The sequence below is a fragment of the Lolium perenne genome, chromosome 6, assembly GCF_019359855.2.
Source record: "Lolium perenne isolate Kyuss_39 chromosome 6, Kyuss_2.0, whole genome shotgun sequence".
Taxonomy (NCBI): Eukaryota; Viridiplantae; Streptophyta; class Magnoliopsida; order Poales; family Poaceae; genus Lolium; species Lolium perenne.
The window spans coordinates 253,821,047-253,840,524 of NC_067249.2; the positions used below are offsets into that span (position 1 = coordinate 253,821,047).

The window sequence follows — 19,478 nt, forward strand, 5'->3', positions numbered from 1 at the left end:
GTTGGCTGACGAAGCAAAGATCAAAGGACGAGCTACAGGAGCTGGGCGTTTTACACCCCGCGCGGCTCCATCTACGGCGCCGGCGCCTTCGACGCGCTCCGCTCCTTACTCTACTCTGCCTAGTAAGTCGGTCTCCAATGTGTCTAACACAAAGAAGTCCGAATCTGCTGCAAGTACGAGTGGCTCTAATGTGTCTACTGCGCGTAACCGTGATATGGCTTGTCACACATGTGGTGGCAAAGGTCACTTCAAGAGAGATTGTCCTAACCGTAAAGTCATGATTATCAATGAGGACAATGAGTATGAGACTGGAGATGATGTTGATCCTAATGCTCCAGAAGATGATGACTATGACACTGATGGTGAAGATGCATATCCGTCTGATGCTCGCACCATTGTTGTGTCGCAGCGTGCTCTTAATGTGTTGCCTAGTGCATCTACTCAGCGCTGCAATTTGTTCTAAACAAAAGCTTTAGTTGGTCCTGACAAGGCTTGCAAGGTCATTATTGATGGCGGGAGTTGCCGCAATTTAGCAAGCAAGGAGTTGTGTACCAAGCTGAAGTTGAAGTATCTACCGCACCCGCATCCGTACTATATTCAGTGGTTGAGCGACAATGGTGAGATGAAGGTAAACCACATGGTGCGTGTTGAATTTGCTATTGGACCGTATAAGGATTGCATTGATTTTGATGTGGTTCCTATGACGGTGTGTCACTTGCTATTGGGTCGGCCTTGGCTCTATGACCGTTCTGTGCAACACAATGGCCGTGCCAATACATATCACTTGGAGTTCAAGGGCAAGAAAATCAACTTACAGCCTATGACACCACAGCAAATTGTCAATGAGTCTCGTCACAAAGTTGAAGTGAACTTGGAAGATGCATCTTTAGATAGGCGAGAGAATTGTAATGTTGTGAGTGATATAACGAAAAGTGAGAGAGTGAATTCCTTAGTCTCATTAGCCACCAAAGAAGACATGAGAGAATTTAGTGATGATCCTACAGCCATGCCTCTTGTGCTCTTGTACAGGGGTACGGTTTTGGTTTCTAATGACATGACCCCTCTTCCTCTTGGTGTTTCTAATGTTTTGCAGGAATTCAGCGACGTGTTTCCGGAAGAGGTACCCGCAGGACTTCCACCATTGCGAGGTATTGAGCATCAAATTGACTTGATTCCCGGAGCATCGCTGCCCAATAGGGCGCCATATAGAACGAACCCCGAAGAAACGAAGGAGATACAGAAGCAAGTACAAGCGCTACTCGACAAAGGTTATATCCGCATAAGCCTTAGTCCTTGTGCTGTTCCTTTTATTCTAGTTCCTAAGAAAGATGGTACATGGCGTATGTGCGTAGATTGTAGAGCTATAAACAATATCACTATTCGATATCGTCACCCTATTCCCCGTTTGGAGGATATGCTAGATGAATTGAGTGGTGCTGCTGTGTTCTCTAAAATTGATTTGCGTAGTGGTTATCATCAAATTAGGATGAAAGAAGGGGATGAGTGGAAAACTGCCTTTAAAACAAAATTTGGGTTATATGAGTGGTTAGTAATGCCTTTTGGTCTAACTAATGCACCTAGCACCTTCATGAGACTGATGAACCATGTTTTGCGTGAATTTATTGGCAAGTTTGTGGTTGTGTACTTTGATGACATATTAATCTACAGCCGCAATGAATCTGATCATACTATACATATTCGACATGTTTTGCAAGTGTTGCGTGATAATAAACTCTATGGTAATCTTGAGAAGTGCACGTTTTGCAAAGATAAGGTCATATTTCTGGGTTATGTTGTCTCTAAGCATGGAGTAGAAGTAGATGTGTCTAAAATTGAAGCTATTCAAAATTGGCCTACTCCCATGAATGTGAGTCAAGTAAGAAGTTTTCATGGTCTAGCTGGGTTTTATAGAAGATTTGTGCCCAACTTTAGTACTATTGCTGCACCTTTGAATGACTTGACTAAAAAGGGTGTTATATTTGAGTGGGGCGCAGCCCAAGATCATGCTTTTGATGAACTTAAGAGATTGTTAACTTCTGCACCATTGCTTGCACTTCCTGATTTCAATAAGCAATTTGAGATTGAATGTGATGCTAGTGGTATTAGAATTGGTGGTGTGTTGATGCAAGAGGGTCGCCCAATTGCATATTTTTCTGAGAAACTGTCTGGTGCTAAGTTGAACTATCCTATCTATGATAAAGAATTGTATGATTTAATTAGAGTTCTTGAGGTTTGGCAATATTACTTGTGGCCAAAAGAATTTATCATACATTCTGATCATGAAGCTTTGAAATACCTGAAAGCTCAGTCTACTTTGCATAAGCGTCTTGCTAAGTGGGTTGAGTTCATTGAGTCTTTTCCATACATTATTAAGCATAAGAAGGGAAAAGATAATATTGTTGCTGATGCTCTATCTAGGAAGAATATGCTATTAACTCAACTTGATGTTAAAATTCCTGGATTAGAAGTGCTATGTGATTTATATGCTACTGATCATGATTTTGCTGAACCATATCGCTTATGTGCTCTTGGTAAAGCATGGGAAAAATATCACATACATGATGGGTTCTTGTTTAGAGCTAACAAACTATGTGTTCCAGAATCGTCTGTGCGTTTGCTCTTATTGCAGGAATCACATGCTGGAGGTTTGATGGGTCACTTTGGGCGTGAGAAGACGCTACTCATGCTAGCTGACCACTTTTATTGGCCAAAGATGAGGCGGGACGTGGACAGGTATGTGAAGAGGTGCATTACTTGCAACAAGTCCAAGTCCAAGCTGAAGCCTCACGGTTTGTATACTCCTTTACCGGCACCTACTACACCTTGGGAGGATATTAGTATGGATTTTTTGGTGGGTTTGCCGCGTACTAAAAGAGGCCATGATTCTATATTTGTGGTAGTGGACAGATTTTCTAAAATGTCACACTTTATTGCCTGCCACAAAAGCGACGACGATGCGTCGCATATTGCTAACCTGTTTTTTAGGGAGATTGTTCGACTACATGGAGTTCCGAAGACTATTGTTTCTGATCGTGATGTGAAGTTCATGAGCTACTTCTGGAAGACACTTTGGGGAAAGCTGGGGACAAAGCTACTGTTCAGTACTACTTGTCATCCCCAAACCGATGGTCAAACTGAGGTGGTGAATCGAACCTTGTCACAACTATTGAGATCCATGATCAAGAAGAACCTGAAGGAGTGGGAAGAGTGTTTGCCGCATGTGGAGTTTGCTTACAACAGGGCGGTACACTCTACCACGGAGCTGTGTCCTTTTGAGGTGGTGTATGGTTTTAAACCCATTACTCCACTTGACTTGTTGCCTTTGCCCATACATGAGAGAGTTAATATGGAGGCATCCAAGAGGGCAGATTTTGTGCGAAAGATCCATGTGAAGACTAAAGAGTTGATAGAGAAGAAAGGCAAGAGCAATGCTGCAAGGATGAACAAGAAGCGCAAAGAGATGTTGTTCAAACCTGGTGATATGGTCTGGGTACATTTTCGCAAGGATAGGTTCCCGAAGCTGCGGAATTCTAAGTTGAAGCCTCGTGGTGCTGGACCTTACAAAGTGCTTGCCAAGATCAATGATAATGCATACTCGATAGATCTTCCAGTTGATGAGTTTGGTGTCAGTAATTCTTTCAATGTTGCTGATTTGACACCATATGACGGAGAAGACCTTGGAGCGTCGAGGTCGACGCCTTTTGAAGGGGGGGCGGGGAGATGATGAGGACATCCCTACTACACCACTACCTCCATCATTGATGAATGAAGATGAACCTGCTGTGAAGCTCAAGTCCAATGAAGTTCGGATTGGACCAATTACAAGGGCTCGTGCGAAGCTACTTATGCAACAGGTGAACTTGTTTCTAAACGATACTTTGATTGATGAGAAATTTATACTGCCTAAGTCCTATTACTTATGTATCATCAGGTATCAAGAGGAGACGAGCATCGCACGAGGAGTAGAGGAGCAGCTGGACATGAAGACGGACGTCAAGATGGACGTGAAGCTGGACATGGAGCTGGACATGAAGATATCTCATGGACGCGCGAGGGAGGAGCGGGAGGCATGCGCGAGAGGAGAAGTCGACGTCCAGGCCGGTCCAACGCCCGGTTAGACCGTCCTCCAGACCGGCCAGCCCGGTCCCTGGCCCGGTTGACCGGGCGGCAACCGGAACGGATTTATCGTACCGGGGCCAAACCGGATTTTTGCGAACTTCCCGGTTGCCGCCCGGTTGACCGGATCCCACGCCGGCCTGCCCGGTCCCTGGCCCGTTTGACCGGATTCCAGACCGGACTTGTCCGAGTCTGTCTCGACCAGATCTATTCTGGGTCGGTTTTACTTGTATTTTTCGACCAGAACTCGTCCCGGACGCCTATATAAGTGCCTTGGACGACCCCCTAGCTGCTTTAGACCACGTTTAAGATAAACCCTAGTTCTTAGTTGTTTGCTTATGCAAAACTATTGAATCCCTACACCATATTGCTTGATATTGTGTAGATCCTGATAAAGTCTTGTGTGATCTGCTGTTCCATTGGGAATTAGACGGTTGCAACTTACCGCTTCGTGGTCGGCGGCTACGTGCGCAAGTGTGTGGAGTTGCGAATATCTTGCAGGGTTGAGAGCTGTTGCATTGGCGACAGGGACCAATCGAGAGATCTCGTTGCGTCATACAAGTTATCATCCACTACATCGTCGTGTTTCTCCGCTGCCATCACCCCATGATCATCATCACCACCGTTGCTTACTGAGAAGATCGGGCCACCCCTTATCATCTTCTATCATCTAAATCTCCTGCCCAGTCTGCATCCGTGAAAGCACTCAACAACATAGAACGTGACCTCTGAAATGTAATACCAAGATGGGCAGTATTGGACACATAGCGAAGAATCCTCTTGACTGCAGTCCAATGAGATGTCATGGGAGTATGTAGGTGATGTCTACGCCCCCTCCTTTTCCTGTAGACAGTGTTGGGCCTCCAAGAGCAGAGGTTTGTAGAACAGCAGCAAGTTTTCCCTTAAGTGGATCACCCAAGGTTTATCGAACTCAGGGAGGAAGAGGTCAAAGATATCCCTCTCATGCAACCCTGCAACCACAAAGCAAGAAGTCTCTTGTGTCCCCAACACACCTAATAGGTGCACTAGTTCGGCGAAGAGATAGTGAAATACAGGTGGTATGAATAAGTATGACCAGTAGCAACGGTGCCAGAAAATAGCTTGCTGGCGTGTAGTTGATGGTGGTAGTATTGCAAACGATGTAACGCAGTAAAACAGTAAACAAGCAGCGATAGCAGTATTTAAGAACAAGGCCTAGGGATTACACTTTCACTAGTGGACACTCTCAACATTGATCACATAACAGAATAGATAAATGCATACTCTACACTCTTGTTGGATGATGAACACATTGCGTAGGATTACACGAACCCTCAATGCCGGAGTTAACAAGCTCCACAATTAATGTTCATATTTTAGTAACCTTATAGTGCAAGATAGATCAACATAACCAAATAGATCACATCAATACCATCATAGTAATAGTTAACTTCACAATCCACAAGAGATCATGATCATAGCCTACGACAAGAACCACATGGTGCACACACTAGTCACCTTTACACCATGCAGGAGGAATAGAATACTTTAATAACATCACTAGAGTAGCACATAGATGAATTGTGATACAAAACTCATATGAATCTCAATCATGTAAAGCAGCTCATGAGATTATTGTATTGAGGTACATGAGAGAGAGATGAACCACATAGCTACAGCGAAGCCCTCAGCCTCGGGGGTGGATTACTCCCTCCTCATCGTGGAGGCAGCGATGGCGGTGAAGATGGCGGTGAAGACGGCGATGGAGATGGCTCCGGGGGCAATTCCCCGTCCCGGCAGGGTGCCGAAACAGAGTTCTGTCCCCCGAATTGGAGTTTCGCGATGGCGGCGGCGCCCCTGGAGTCTTTCTGGAGTTTCGTCAATTGGTATCAGGGTTTTCGATCCAGGGGCTTTATATAGGCGAAGAGGTGGCGCAGGAGGGTCGAAGGGGCGACGACACCATAGGGCGGCGCGGCCAGGGCCTGGGCCGCGCCGGCCTATGGTCTGGGGGCCCAGTGCCCCCCCTCTGGTCCTTCCCGGGTGTTCTGGATGCTTCCGGTGAAAATAGGAACTTGGGCGTTGATTTCGTCCGATTCCGAGAATATTTCGTTACTAGGATTTCTGAAACCAAAAACAGCAGAAAACAGGAACTAGCACTTCGGCATCTTGTTAATAGGTTAGTTCCAGAAAATGCACGAATGTGACATAAAGTGTGCATAAAACATGTAGATATCATCAATAATGTGGCATGGAACATAAGAAATTATCGATACGTCGGAGACGTCTCAGTAGGTATTGACACACTTTGTTGACTTAAAATGATATATCAGGATGAGTCAATGTGAGATACTGAAGAGCTCCCACAATGCTGCGATATTTTGAGCTATCTTCAGTGCCCAATGGCTCCCCCTCAGTGAGAGATAGCTTATCTGTGGAGGAGAGGGGGGTGGGCGAGGCCTTGCAGTCTTTCATACCAACTCTTTCAAGAAGATCAATAGCATACTTTTGTTGTGTGAGAACCAGTCCACGAGGAGAACGTGTTACCTCAATGCCAAGAAAGAAGTGCAGTTCACCAAGATCCTTGATGGCAAAATGAACATTGAGGTCCTTGAGAAGAATATCTATAGCTGCATCTGAGGAATAATATCATCAACATATACCAGGACATAGATCATAATGGTGGAGTTGTGATATATAAAGAGAGATGTATTAGTCTTGGAGGGAATAAAACCAAGATCATGAAGCTTGGAACTCAGCCTTGAGAACCAAGCACGAGGAGCCTGCTTTAAACCATATAGTGCTTTATCAAGCCTGCATATGTAAGTTGGAGCATCAGGATTTTCAAAGCCAAGGGGTTGTCGCATATAAACTTCCTCTTCCAGAACACCATGTAAGAACGCGTTCTTGACATCTAGCTGCCGAAGACTCCAGCCTCTGGAAACAGAAAGGGCCAGAACAGTGCGAATGGTAGCTGATAAGGGGTGGCCCGATCTTCTCAGTAAGCAACGGTGGTGATGATGATCACGGGATGATAGCAGTGGAGAAACACGACGATGTAGTGGATGATAACTTGTATGACGCAACGAGATCTCTCGATTTGTCCCTGTCGCCAATGCAACAGCTCTCAACCCTGCAAGATATTCGCAACTCCACACACTTGCGCACGTAGCCGCCGACCACGAAGCGGTAAGTTGCAACCGTCTAATTCCCAATGGAACAGCAGATCACACAAGACTTTATCAGGATCTACACAATATCAAGCAATATGGTGTAGGGATTCAATAGTTTTGCATAAGCAAACAACTAAGAACTAGGGTTTATCTTAAACGTGGTCTAAAGCAGCTAGGGGGTCGTCCAAGGCACTTATATAGGCGTCCGGGACGAGTTCTGGTCGAAAAATACAAGTAAAACCGACCCAGAATAGATCTGGTCGAGACAGACTCGGACAAGTCCGGTCTGGAATCCGGTCAAACCGGGCACTTATATATGCGTCCGGGACGAGTTCTGGTCGAAAAGATACAAAAATAACCGACCCAGAATAGATCTGGTCGAGACAGACTCAGACTAATCCGGTCTGGAATCCGGTCAACCGGGCCAGGGACCGGGGCGGCCGGTCTGGGGTCCGGTCATCCGGGCGGCAACCGGGTCGGCCGGTCTAGGGTCCGGTCAACCGGGCGGCAACCGGGCAGCAACCGGATAGTTGCGAGGTTTCCGGTTTTCTTCCGGTACGATAAACTGCGTCCGGTTGGCGCCCGGTCGACCGGGCCAGTGACCGGGTTGGCCGGTCTGGCGGCCGGTCGGACCGGGTGCTGGACCGGCCTGGACGTCTTCTTCTCCTCTCGCGCATGCCTCCCACTCCTCCCTCGCGCGTCCATGAGATATCTTCATGTCCAGCTCCATGTCCAGCTTCACGTCCATCTTGACGTCCGTCTTCATGTCCAGCTGCTCCTCTACTCCTCGTGCGATGCTCGTCTCCTCTTGATACCTGATGATACATAAGTAATAGGACTTAGGCAGTATAAAGTTCTCATCAATCAAAGTATCATTTAGAAACAAGTTCACCTGTTGCTTAAGTAGCTTCGCACGAGCCCTTGTAATTGGTCCAATCTGAACTTCATTGGACTTGAGCTTCACAGCAGGTTCATCTTCATTCATCAATGACGGAGGTAGTGGTGTAGTAGGGATGTCCTCATCATCTCCCCCCCCCTTCAAAAGGCGTCGACCTCGACGCTCCAAGGTCTTCTCCGTCATATGGTGTCAAATCAGCAACATTGAAAGAATTACTGACACCAAACTCATCAACTGGAAGATCTATCGAGTATGCATTATCATTGATCTTGGCAAGCACTTTGTAAGGACCGGCACCACGAGGCTTCAACTTAGACTTCCGCAGCTTCGGGAACCTATCCTTGCGAAAATGTACCCAGACCATATCACCAGGCTTGAACAACATCACCTTACGCTTCTTGTTCATCCTTGCAGCATTGCTCTTGCCTTTCTTCTCTATCAACTCTTTAGTCTTCACATGGATCTTTCGCACAAAATCTGCCCTCTTGGATGCCTCCATATTAACTCTCTCATGTATGGGGAAAGGCAACAAGTCAAGTGGAGTAATGGGTTTGAAACCATACACCACCTCAAAAGGACACAGCTCCGTGGTAGCGTGTACCGCCCTGTTATAAGCAAACTCCACATGCGGCAAACACTCTTCCCACTCCTTCAGGTTCTTCTTGATCATGGATCTCAACAGTTGTGACAAGGTTCGATTCACCACCTCAGTTTGACCATCAGTTTGGGGATGACAAGTAGTACTGAACAGTAGCTTTGTCCCCAGCTTTCCCCAAAGTGTCTTCCAGAAGTAGCTCATGAACTTCACATCACGATCAGAAACAATAGTCTTCGGGACTCCATGTAGTCGAACAATCTCCCTGAAAAATAGGTTAGCAATATGCGACGCATCGTCGCTTTTGTGGCAGGCAATAAAGTGTGACATTTTAGAAAATCTATCCACTACCACAAATATAGAATCATGGCCTCTTTTAGTACGCGGCAAACCCAACAAAAAATCCATACTAATATCTTACCAAGGTGTAGTAGGTGCCGGTAACGGAGTATACAAACCGTGAGGCTTCAGCTTGGACTTGGACTTGTTGCAAGTAATACACCTCTTCACATACCTGTCCACGTCCCGCCTCATCTTTGGCCAATAAAAGTGGTCAGCGAGCATGATTAGCGTCTTCTCACGCCCAATGTGACCCATCAAACCTCCAGCATGTGATTCCTGCAATAAGAGCAAACGCACAGACGATTCTGGAACACATAGTTTGTTAGCTCTAAACAAGAACCCATCGTGTATGTGATATTTTTCCCATGCTTTACCAAGAGCACATAAGCGATATGGTTCAGCAAAATCATGATCAGTAGCATATAAATCACATAGCACTTCTAATCCAGGAATTTTAACATCAAGTTGAGTTAATAGCATATTCTTCCTAGATAGAGCATCAGCAACAATATTATCTTTTCCCTTCTTATGCTTAATAATGTATGGAAAAGACTCAATGAACTCAACCCACTTAGCAAGACGCTTATGCAAAGTAGACTGAGCTTTCAGGTATTTCAAAGCTTCATGATCAGAATGTATGATAAATTCTTTTGGCCACAAGTAATGTTGCCAAACCTCAAGAACTCTAATTAAAGCATACAATTCTTTATCATAGATAGGATAGTTCAACTTAGCACCAGACAGTTTCTCAGAAAAATATGCAATGGGGCGACCCTCTTGCATCAACACACCACCAATTCCAATACCACTAGCATCACATTCAATCTCAAATTGCTTATTGAAATCAGGAAGTGCAAGCAACGGTGCAGAAGTTAACAATCTCTTAAGTTCATCAAAAGCATGATCTTGGGCTGCGCCCCACTCAAATATAACACCCTTTTTAGTCAAGTCATTCAAAGGTCCAGCAATAGTACTAAAGTTGGGCACAAATCTTCTATAAAACCCAGCTAGACCATGAAAACTTCTTACTTGACTCACATTCATGGGAGTAGGCCAATTTTGAATAGCTTCAATTTTAGACACATCTACTTCTACTCCATGCTTAGAGACAACATAACCCAGAAATATGACCTTATCTTTGCAAAACTTGCACTTCTCAAGATTACCATCGAGTTTATTATCACGCAACACTTGCAAAACATGTCGAATATGTATAGTATGATCAAATTCATTGTGGCTGTAGATTAATATGTCATCAAAGTACACAACCACAAATTTGCCAATAAATTCACGCAAAACATGGTTCATCAGTCTCATGAAGGTGCTAGGTGCATTAGTTAGACCAAAAGGCATTACTAACCACTCATATAAACCAAATTTTGTTTTAAAGACGGTTTTCCACTCATCCCCTTCTTTCATCCTAATTTGATGATAACCACTACGCAAATCAATTTTAGAGAACACAGCAGCACCACTCAATTCATCTAGCATATCCTCTAAACGGGGAATAGGGTGACGATATCGAATAGTGATATTGTTTATAGCTCTACAATCTACGCACATAAGCCATGTACCATCTTTCTTCGGAACTAAAATAACAGGAACAGCACAAGGACTAAGGCTTATGCGGATATAACCTTTGTCGAGTAGCGCTTGTACTTGCTTCTGTATCTCCTTCGTTTCTTCGGGATTCGTTCGATATGGCGCCCGATTGGGTAGCGAAGCTCCGGGAATCAAGTCAATTTGATGCTCAATACCTCGCAATGGTGGAAGTCCTGCGGGTACCTCATCCGGAAACACGTCGCCAAATTCCTGCAAAACATTAGAAACACCAAGAGGAAGAGGGGTCATGTCGTTAGAAACCAAAACCGTACCCCCGTACAAGAGCACAAGAGGCATGGCTATAGGATCCTCACTAAATTCTCTCATGTCTTCTTTGGTGGCTAATGAAACTAAGGAATTCACTCTCTCACTTTTCGTTATATCACTCACAACATTACAATTCTCTCGCCTATCTAAAGATGCATCTTCCAAGTTCACTTCAACTTTCTGACGAGACTCATTGACAATTTGCTGTGGTGTCATAGGCTGTAAGTTGATTTTCTTGCCCTTGAACTCCAAGTGATATGTATTGGCACGGCCATTGTGTTGCACAGAACGGTCATAGAGCCAAGGCCGACCCAATAGTAAGTGACACACCGTCATAGGAACCACATCAAAATCAATGCAATCCTTATACAGTCCAATAGCAAATTCAACACGCACCATGTGGTTTACCTTCATCTCACCATTGTCGCTCAACCACTGAATATAGTATGGACGCGGGTGCGGTAGATACTTCAACTTCAGCTTGGTACACAACTCTTTGCTTGCTAAATTGCGGCAACTCTCGCCATCAATAATAACCTTGCAAGCCTTATCAGGACCAACTAAAGCCTTTGTTTGGAACAAATTGCAGCGCTGAGTAGATGCACTAGGCAACACATTAAGAGCACGCTGCAACACAACAATGGTGCGAGCATCAGACGGATATGCATCTTCACCATCAGTGTCATAGTCATCTTCTTCTGGAGCATTAGGATCGACATCATCTCCAGTCTCATACTCATTGTCCTCATTGATAATCATAACTTTACGGTTAGGACAATCTCTCTTGAAGTGACCTTTGCCACCACATGTGTGACAAACCATATCACGGTTACGTGTAGTAGACACATTAGAGCCACTCGTACTTGCAGCAGATTCGGACTTCTTTGTGTTAGACACATTGGAGACCGGCTTACAAGGCGGAGTAGAGTAAGGGGCGGAGCGCGTCGAAGGCGCCGGCGCCGTAGATGGGGCCGCGCGGGGTGTGAAACGCCCAGCTCCTGTAGCTCGTCCTTTGATCTTTGCTTCGTCAGCCAACTGTGATTCAGCTTCTCTTGCATGATGTAACAATTGATTCATATTGGTGTAGCTGTAGTGACGAACAATGCCTTTGATATCATACTTCAAACCATTCAGAAAACGCTGCATTGTCATCTCAAGAGACTCACGGACACGGACACGCTGCATAAGCATCTCCATCTCCATGTAGTATTCAACCACAGTCTTCACACCTTGTGTCAATAGAGTCAGCTTATCATATATATTCCGCAAGTAATTTGTAGGCACAAAGCGAGAAGTCATCGCCTCCTTCATGGCACGCCATGTACGTATAGGTTGCTCACCATCCTCGTCTCTGTTACGAACAAAAGCATCCCACCAACGCAAAGCATAGCCATCAAATTCAGAAGAAGCAAGCTTGATCTTCCTATCTTCAGTGTAGTGCGGATGTAGATTCCATAGCTTCTCAATCTTGAGCTCCCAAGTGAGGTATTCTTCAACATCAGCACCTCCTTCAAACTTGGGTATGGAGAATTTGGGCTTACCCAATCCATCTTCCTCATCGTGTCCACGACCATTGCGGCCAAGTGGAACCCAACCGCGAGCACGATCACCACGAGGCACACCACGAGCATTGTGTGCGTCATCTTGAAGCTCAGGATCTTCATCATCATCTTGTTGTTGTCGTGCGGTCAAATTCTCAACAAGTAAGCGCAAGTCAGTAAGACTACGTTGTATATCCGTCGTTTTATCTTGCATCCTTGTGACGGTCGCACTTGTAGCATCCAGCTTCTGGGAGATCTCTTGGACCGTCCCTTTAAGCTCATCATCCTGAGCGCGGAATTCACGTCGCATCTCATTACGAAGAGCCTCATACTCCCTCCATGTCATCAATTCCGCAGAGTTCTTATTCTCCTGGTTAACAATTTTCTCATCACTAGCAGACATGGTTAGTAGGTTAGTGCACTTAAATCAAAAATATTTGGTGGTACTCTCACAACTCACTCAACAACTGATAAGAAAAGGAAATCTTACCGTTCCAAAGTAAATTAGTGTTGCTTACCACTTGTAGTAACAACTAGTGCACGGATGTAGCGAAGCGAATATCAAGGGTATAAGAACAAATCACACGACAAAACAGGATATATGTGGGGCTGTAGGTAGGCTACCTATTTGCACCAATAACAAGCTCTAGCGCTGACCGTAGATAACCAATGATACTCACACAAGGCGATATAATGGGGCAATGCAACTATATGTGGGAAAGGTTGCAATGCACAAGAGAGACGCTAGCAAAGCTCAACGAGACAGGCACAAGATTGCTCAACTACGGGTGCAGAAAAGTAAACTTAGGCCTTCACTTGATTCAACTAGCACTTCACTTTTCTTTTGGGATTTTTCTTTTTGTATAACACACGCAGCTATGTAGCTCTTTTTGCTTCTTTTCAATTTTCTCTTTTTTATTTTTATTTTTATGACACAACTCCTTGATAACACGGCCAACAAAAAATATGCAAAGCACCAAACCCTAATGAGCAGCCTGACGAGCGGTAAAACTAGTCTCTTCTGGGGAAGTTCCTAGTCACGTATATCGATAGGCTGTGGCGATGGTTGGGAAAAGCACACTGTACGCTATGTGGACTCGGAGTAACAAATACTAAAACTAGATGAAAGTAGAGACTCAAACCCTAACAACTAGATGATAGACAAAGATACGCAAAAACAACTACGAAAAGCAACTAAAACTTGAAATTAGTGCAATCTAAGGCTATGGCAAACCCTAACCCTAATATTTTTGGCTTTTTCTGGATAGGAAAACACTCACAACTCAACTATGGGGTGGATTGTGGATGGCTTACCGAGGAAAACTGGAAATCTGATACCAAGATGATAAGGGGTGGCCCGATCTTCTCAGTAAGCAATGGTGGTGATGATGATCACGGGATGATAGCAGCGGAGAAACACGACGATGTAGTGGATGATAACTTGTATGACGCAACGAGATCTCTCGATTGGTCCCTGTCGCCAATGCAACAGCTCTCAACCCTGCAAGATATTCACAACTCCACACACTTGCGCACGTAGCCGCCGACCACGAAGCGGTAAGTTGCAACCGTCTAATTCCCAATGGAACAGCAGATCACACAAGACTTTATCAGGATCTACACAATATCAAGCAATATGGTGTAGGGATTCAATAGTTTTGCATAAGCAAACAACTAAGAACTAGGGTTTATCTTAAACGTGGTCTAAAGCAGCTAGGGGTGCCTCCTGGGCACTTATATAGGCGTCCGGGACGAGTTCTGGTCGAAAAGATACAAAAATAACCGACCCAGAATAGATCTGGTCGAGACAGACTCGGACTAATCCGGTCTGGAATCCGGTCAACCGAGCCAGGGACCGGGGCGGCCGGTCTGGGGTCCGATCATCCGGGCGGCAACTGGGTCGGCCGGTCTAGGGTCCGGTCAACCGGGCGGCAACCGGGCAGCAACCGGATAGTTGCGAGGTTTCCGGTTTTCTTCCGGTACGATAAACTGCGTCCGGTTGGCGCCCGGTTGACCGGGCCAGTGACCGGGTTGGCCGGTCTGGCGGCCGGTCGGACCGGGTGCTGGACCGGCCTGGACATATTCTTCTCCTCTCGTGCATGCCTCCCGCTCCTCCCTCGCGCGTCCATGAGATATCTTCATGTCCAGCTCCATGTCCAGCTTCACGTCCATCTTGACGTCCGTCTTCATGTCCAGCTGCTCCTCTACTCCTCGTGCGATGCTCGTCTCCTCTTGATACCTGATGATACATAAGTAATAGGACTTAGGCAGTATAAAGTTCTCATCAATCAAAGTATCGTTTAGAAACAAGTTCACCTGTTGCTTAAGTAGCTTCGCATGAGCCCTTGTAATTGGTCCAATCCAAACTTCATTGGACTTGAGCTTCACAGCAGGTTCATCTTCATTCATCAATGACGGAGGTAGTGGTGTAGTAGGGATGTCCTCATCAGTAGCTATTTAAACAACAGGGCTAAATGTATCTTCATAACCAATGCCAAACCTTTGCTTGAATCCCTTTGCAACAAGCCGAGCCTTATACCTGTCAATAGTGCCATCAGAATTTCGTTTGATGCGATATACCCATTTGCAGTCAATCAAGTTCTTGTGCTTGGCAGGAGGAACAAGATGCCATGTATGATTATTCAAAAGAGCAGTATATTCTTCCTCCATTGCAACCCGCCATTGAGGATGTGAAAGAGCTTCAGACAAATGTTGAGGTTCTCCTGATGATGTGAGTAATCCATAGCGCACGGTACCATCCTTATAAATTTTGGGCTTACGAAAACCTTGCTGTAGACGTGTACGCATTCCCGGCGCAGAGGAGGCCACATGCGCTGGTGCTGCAGAGGATCCCGCAGCAGTAGAGTCAGGTTGGGCCGGTGGTGGTTGGCGCGCCACATCGCCGTCTGTCGGAGGTGTGGTCGCGGGAGAGGAGGCAGGGGCACGTGCCTCCTGCGATGGTTCGGCGCGGGGCGGAGAAGACAGCGCGGGAGCCGAGCTGGTGCAGACGCGTGGCGGCAACTGACTGGGTGCGACGTCGCTGGCGGGCGCAGCTTCGCTGTCTCGTCCTGGCAGCCAATCATTGGTGCGACTAGGGGAATCGAGCGGCGGCCGATCCAAGGAGGATGGCGAATCCGCCTGGGGATCGCGCGCCAGCATTGCCCCGTGGCAGTGTAGACGGGGCAGGATCTTGTTCTTGCTCGTCCGGGGCCATTTCTTGAGCATTTTCAGCAAAATTTTCTCCATACTGATCAGAAGCAGAAGCACTATCATCATAGGCTGCATCGTCGTGGTGTACCTGATCATGGTTAGCGACAACAGGAACAATAGGCAAAGGCATGTAGTCATTAGTTTGTGCATCCCCAATAGTGGAAGTAGATGAAGATATATCAGTGGGAAGCAAAATAATTTCATTACGGAGGCGATGACCAGCATTAGGATGAAGTTCAGCAAAGGGAAAAACTTTCTCATCAAACATAACATCACGAGAGATATAGACACGACCAGTTTTGACATCAAGACATTTGACACCTTTGTGAAGAGGGCTATACCCAACGAAAACACACCGTGTAGATCGAAACGCAAGTTTTCGTTTGTTGTAGGGATGAAGATTTGGCCAACAAGCGCAGCCAAAGACACGAAGAGACTCGTAGTTGGGTTTGGTATTCATGAGATGATCAACTGGTGTTGCAAAGTTAATGACTTTGCTAGGGAGAAGGTTTATCAGGAATGTGGCTGTGAGAAAGGCTTCATCCCAAAATTTTAGTGGCATGGAAGCATTGGCTAAAAGAGACAAACCAACTTCAACGATATTGTGATGTTTGCGTTTAGCAGAACCATTTTGTTGATGAGCATGTGGACATGAGACATGATGAACTATGCCAACCTTTTGAAAGAAACTGTTGAGTTTTTCATATTCACCACCCCAATCAGTTTGCATAGTTTTAATCTTTCTTTCAAACTTTCGCTCAACATATTTCTGAAAATTGAGAAAAACTTGATACACTTCAGATCATTTCTTAAGCAAGTAAATCCAGGTGAACTTGCTAAAATCATCAATAAAACTGACATAATACTCATGTTTACCAGCAGAAGCAGGTGCTGGACCCCATACACCAGAAAACACTTGTTCAAGAGGAACTGTAGAGACACTAGTAGATACAGGGTATGGCAACTGGTGACTCTTAGCTAATTGACAAGCATCACAGACATAGGGATTTATTTCTGGCGAATGAGATAGTTCATTTTTCCTAATTATTTGATGCACCACAAAGGATGATGGATGGCCTAGACGACGATGCCATGTGGATGAAGATGGCTTTATTGTGATGAAAGCTTCCTTGCGCCCCCCACTATAAACTGGAAGTAGAGGGTAAAGACACCAAGACATGGACCCTTAAACAGAACCTCCCTTGTGGCATGATCCTCAATCAAAAAGAAAAAAAGGATGAAACTCAATGAAAATGCCGTTGTCAAGTGTAAGTTTATGAACGGAAAGCAAGTTTTTAGAGGCACTTGGAACATGTAAGATGTTGTTTAGATGCAAGGAACTATATGGGATATGCAAAACTGAATGACCAACATGAGAGATTTGCATACCATGACCATTGGCCATGTTGACATTGTCGCGGCCCTTGTACTTCTCCTGGGTGGTGAGTTTGCTTATAATTAGCTCGCTGGTGATGTGGTCTGTGGCACCTGTGTCGGTGTACCAGTTCGTATCGACTCCATAAGAGGCAGCATTGGAAGATTTGTCCTGGCGGTCCACTTCATCATCAGAATCCTCCTTGTTGCAATCTTGATAACGCCACCAACACTCGTTGGCGGGATGGCCATGAATAGTACAAATTTGACAGGTAACATCAACAAACGGAGTGGGTGCGCGGGACTGCCGGCGGCGACCACCATCACGCCGGGGTCCATCATCACGACGGCGCCAAGTGGAGTCATCACGGCGGCGTACGCCACCATCATCACGACGGTCGCCACGTCCACGGGGACCACGATCATCGTCACGATCGCGGCGATTGCCATTGCCATGATTATCATCGCGGTGTGGTGCACGATCGTCATCACGGCGGAAGCCACGATCAGCATCGCGGCGGTAGCCACCGTCGCCACGACCGCGAGGGCCGCGGTCATCATCATCAGCAGCGCGTCCTCGAGGACGTGTGTCACCCTGGCCACGATGAACCAGGTTGACAGAGGAGGTGAAGCTGTCGCCTGTGTCCTGGAGCATGGAATGACGAAGATCATGAGCAGTTAACTGATCGTAAAGTTCATCAACAGTGATACCAGGTTGTCTATTAGCGGAGGCGACGGTGTCATTGTATGTTCCGTCAAGGCCATTGAGAAGGTAGGTGATGAGTTCACTCTCATCGAGGGTTTTGCCGAGGGTGACTGATACGTCTCCGACGTATCGATAATTTCTTATGTTCCATGCCACATTATTGATGATATCTACATGTTTTATGCATACTTTATGTCATATTTATGCATTTTCCGGCACTAACCTATTAACGAGATGCCGAAGAGCCGATTCTTTGTTTTCTGCTGTTTTTGGTTTCAGAAATCCTAGTAAGGAAATATTCTCGGAATTGGACGAAATCAACGCCCAGGGTCCTATTTTTCCACGAAGCTTCCAGAAGTCCGAAGATGATACGAAGTGGGGCCACGAGGTGGCCAGACAACAGGGCGGCGCGGCCTGGACCCTGGCCGCACGGCCCTGGCGTCTGGGCCCCTCGTGACGCCCCTTGACCTACCTCTTCGCCTACTTAACCCTCCGTCGATAATAGCCCCAGTACCGAGAGCCATGATACGGAAAACCTTCCAGAGACGCCGCCGCCGCCAATCCCATCTCGGGGGATTCAGGAGATCGCCTCCGACACCCTACCGGAGAGGGGAATCATCTCCCGGAGGGCTCTTCACCGCCATGGTCGCCTCCGGAGTGATGAGTGAGTAGTTCACCCCTGGACTATGGGTCCATAGCAGTAGCTAGATGGTCGTCTTCTCCTTATGTGCTTCATTGCCGGATCTTGTGAGCTGCCTAACATGATCAAGATCATCTATCTGTAATGCTATATGTTGTGTTTGTTGGGATCCGATGGATAGAGAATAGTATGTTATGTTGATTATCAATCTATTACCTATGTGTTGTTTATGATCTTGCATGCTCTCCGTTATTAGTAGAGGCTCTGGCCAAGTTTTTACTCTTAACTCCAAGAGGGAGTATTTATGCTCGATAGTGGGTTCATGCCTCCATTAAATCTGGGACATTGACAGAAAGTTCTAAGGTTGTGGATGTGATGTTGCCACTAGGGATAAAACATTGATGCTATGTCCGAGGATGTAGTTATTAATTACATTACGCACCATACTTAATGCAATTGTCTGTTTTTTGCAACTTAATACTGGAAGGGGTTCGGATGATAACCTGAAGGTGGACTTTTTAGGCATAGATGCATGTTGGATAGCGGTCTATGTACTTTGTCGTAATGCCCAATTAAATCTCACAATACTCATCATATCATGTATGTGCATTGTCATGCCCTCTTTATTTGTCAATTGCCCAACTGTAATTTGTTCACCCAACATGCTATTTATCTTATGGGAGAGACACCTCTAGTGAACTGTGGACCCCGGTCCATTCTTTTATATCGAATACAATCTACTGCAATACTTGTTCTACTGTTCTCTGCAAACAATCATCATCCACACTATACATCTAATCCTTTGTTACAGCAAGCCGGTGAGATTGACAACCTCACTGTTTCGTTGGGGCAAAGTACTTTGGTTGTGTTGTGCAGGTTCCACGTTGGCGCCGGAATCCCTGGTGTTGCGCCGCACTACATCTCTCCGCCATCAACCTTCAACGTGCTTCTTGGCTCCTACTGGTTCGATAAACCTTGGTTTCTTACTGAGGGAAAACTTGCCGCTGTACGCATCACACCTTCCTCTTGGGGTTCCCA

At 45.9% G+C, this 19,478-nt stretch overlaps 1 protein-coding gene across 1 annotated transcript; it reads right to left on the minus strand.

Annotated features, from left to right (window-relative positions):
- Nucleotides 1-6,408: 6,408 nt before the first annotated feature.
- On the minus strand, nucleotides 6,409-17,766 carry LOC139832703 (uncharacterized). Its single transcript, XM_071822522.1, has 6 exons — nucleotides 17,382-17,766; nucleotides 17,110-17,307; nucleotides 16,587-16,650; nucleotides 15,050-15,808; nucleotides 6,827-6,906; nucleotides 6,409-6,728 (listed from the first exon to the last, which is right to left on the minus strand). Exons 1-6 carry the CDS (start codon nucleotides 17,764-17,766, stop codon nucleotides 6,409-6,411), a joined length of 1,806 nt encoding a protein of 601 aa, XP_071678623.1.
- Between the last annotated feature and the right edge of the window lie 1,712 nt (nucleotides 17,767-19,478).

Coding starts and splice junctions, on each gene's coding strand:
- LOC139832703 (XM_071822522.1), bottom strand. CDS start 17,766: ATGATCTTCGTCATTCCATGCTCCAGGACACAGGCGACAGCTTCACCT. Junction 17,308..17,381: donor CAGTCCCGCGCACCCACTCC/GTTTGTTGATGT, acceptor GGCGTTATCAAG/ATTGCAACAAGGAGGATTCT. Junction 16,651..17,109: donor CAACATGGCCAATGGTCATG/GTATGCAAATCT, acceptor GTGTCTCTACAG/TTCCTCTTGAACAAGTGTTT.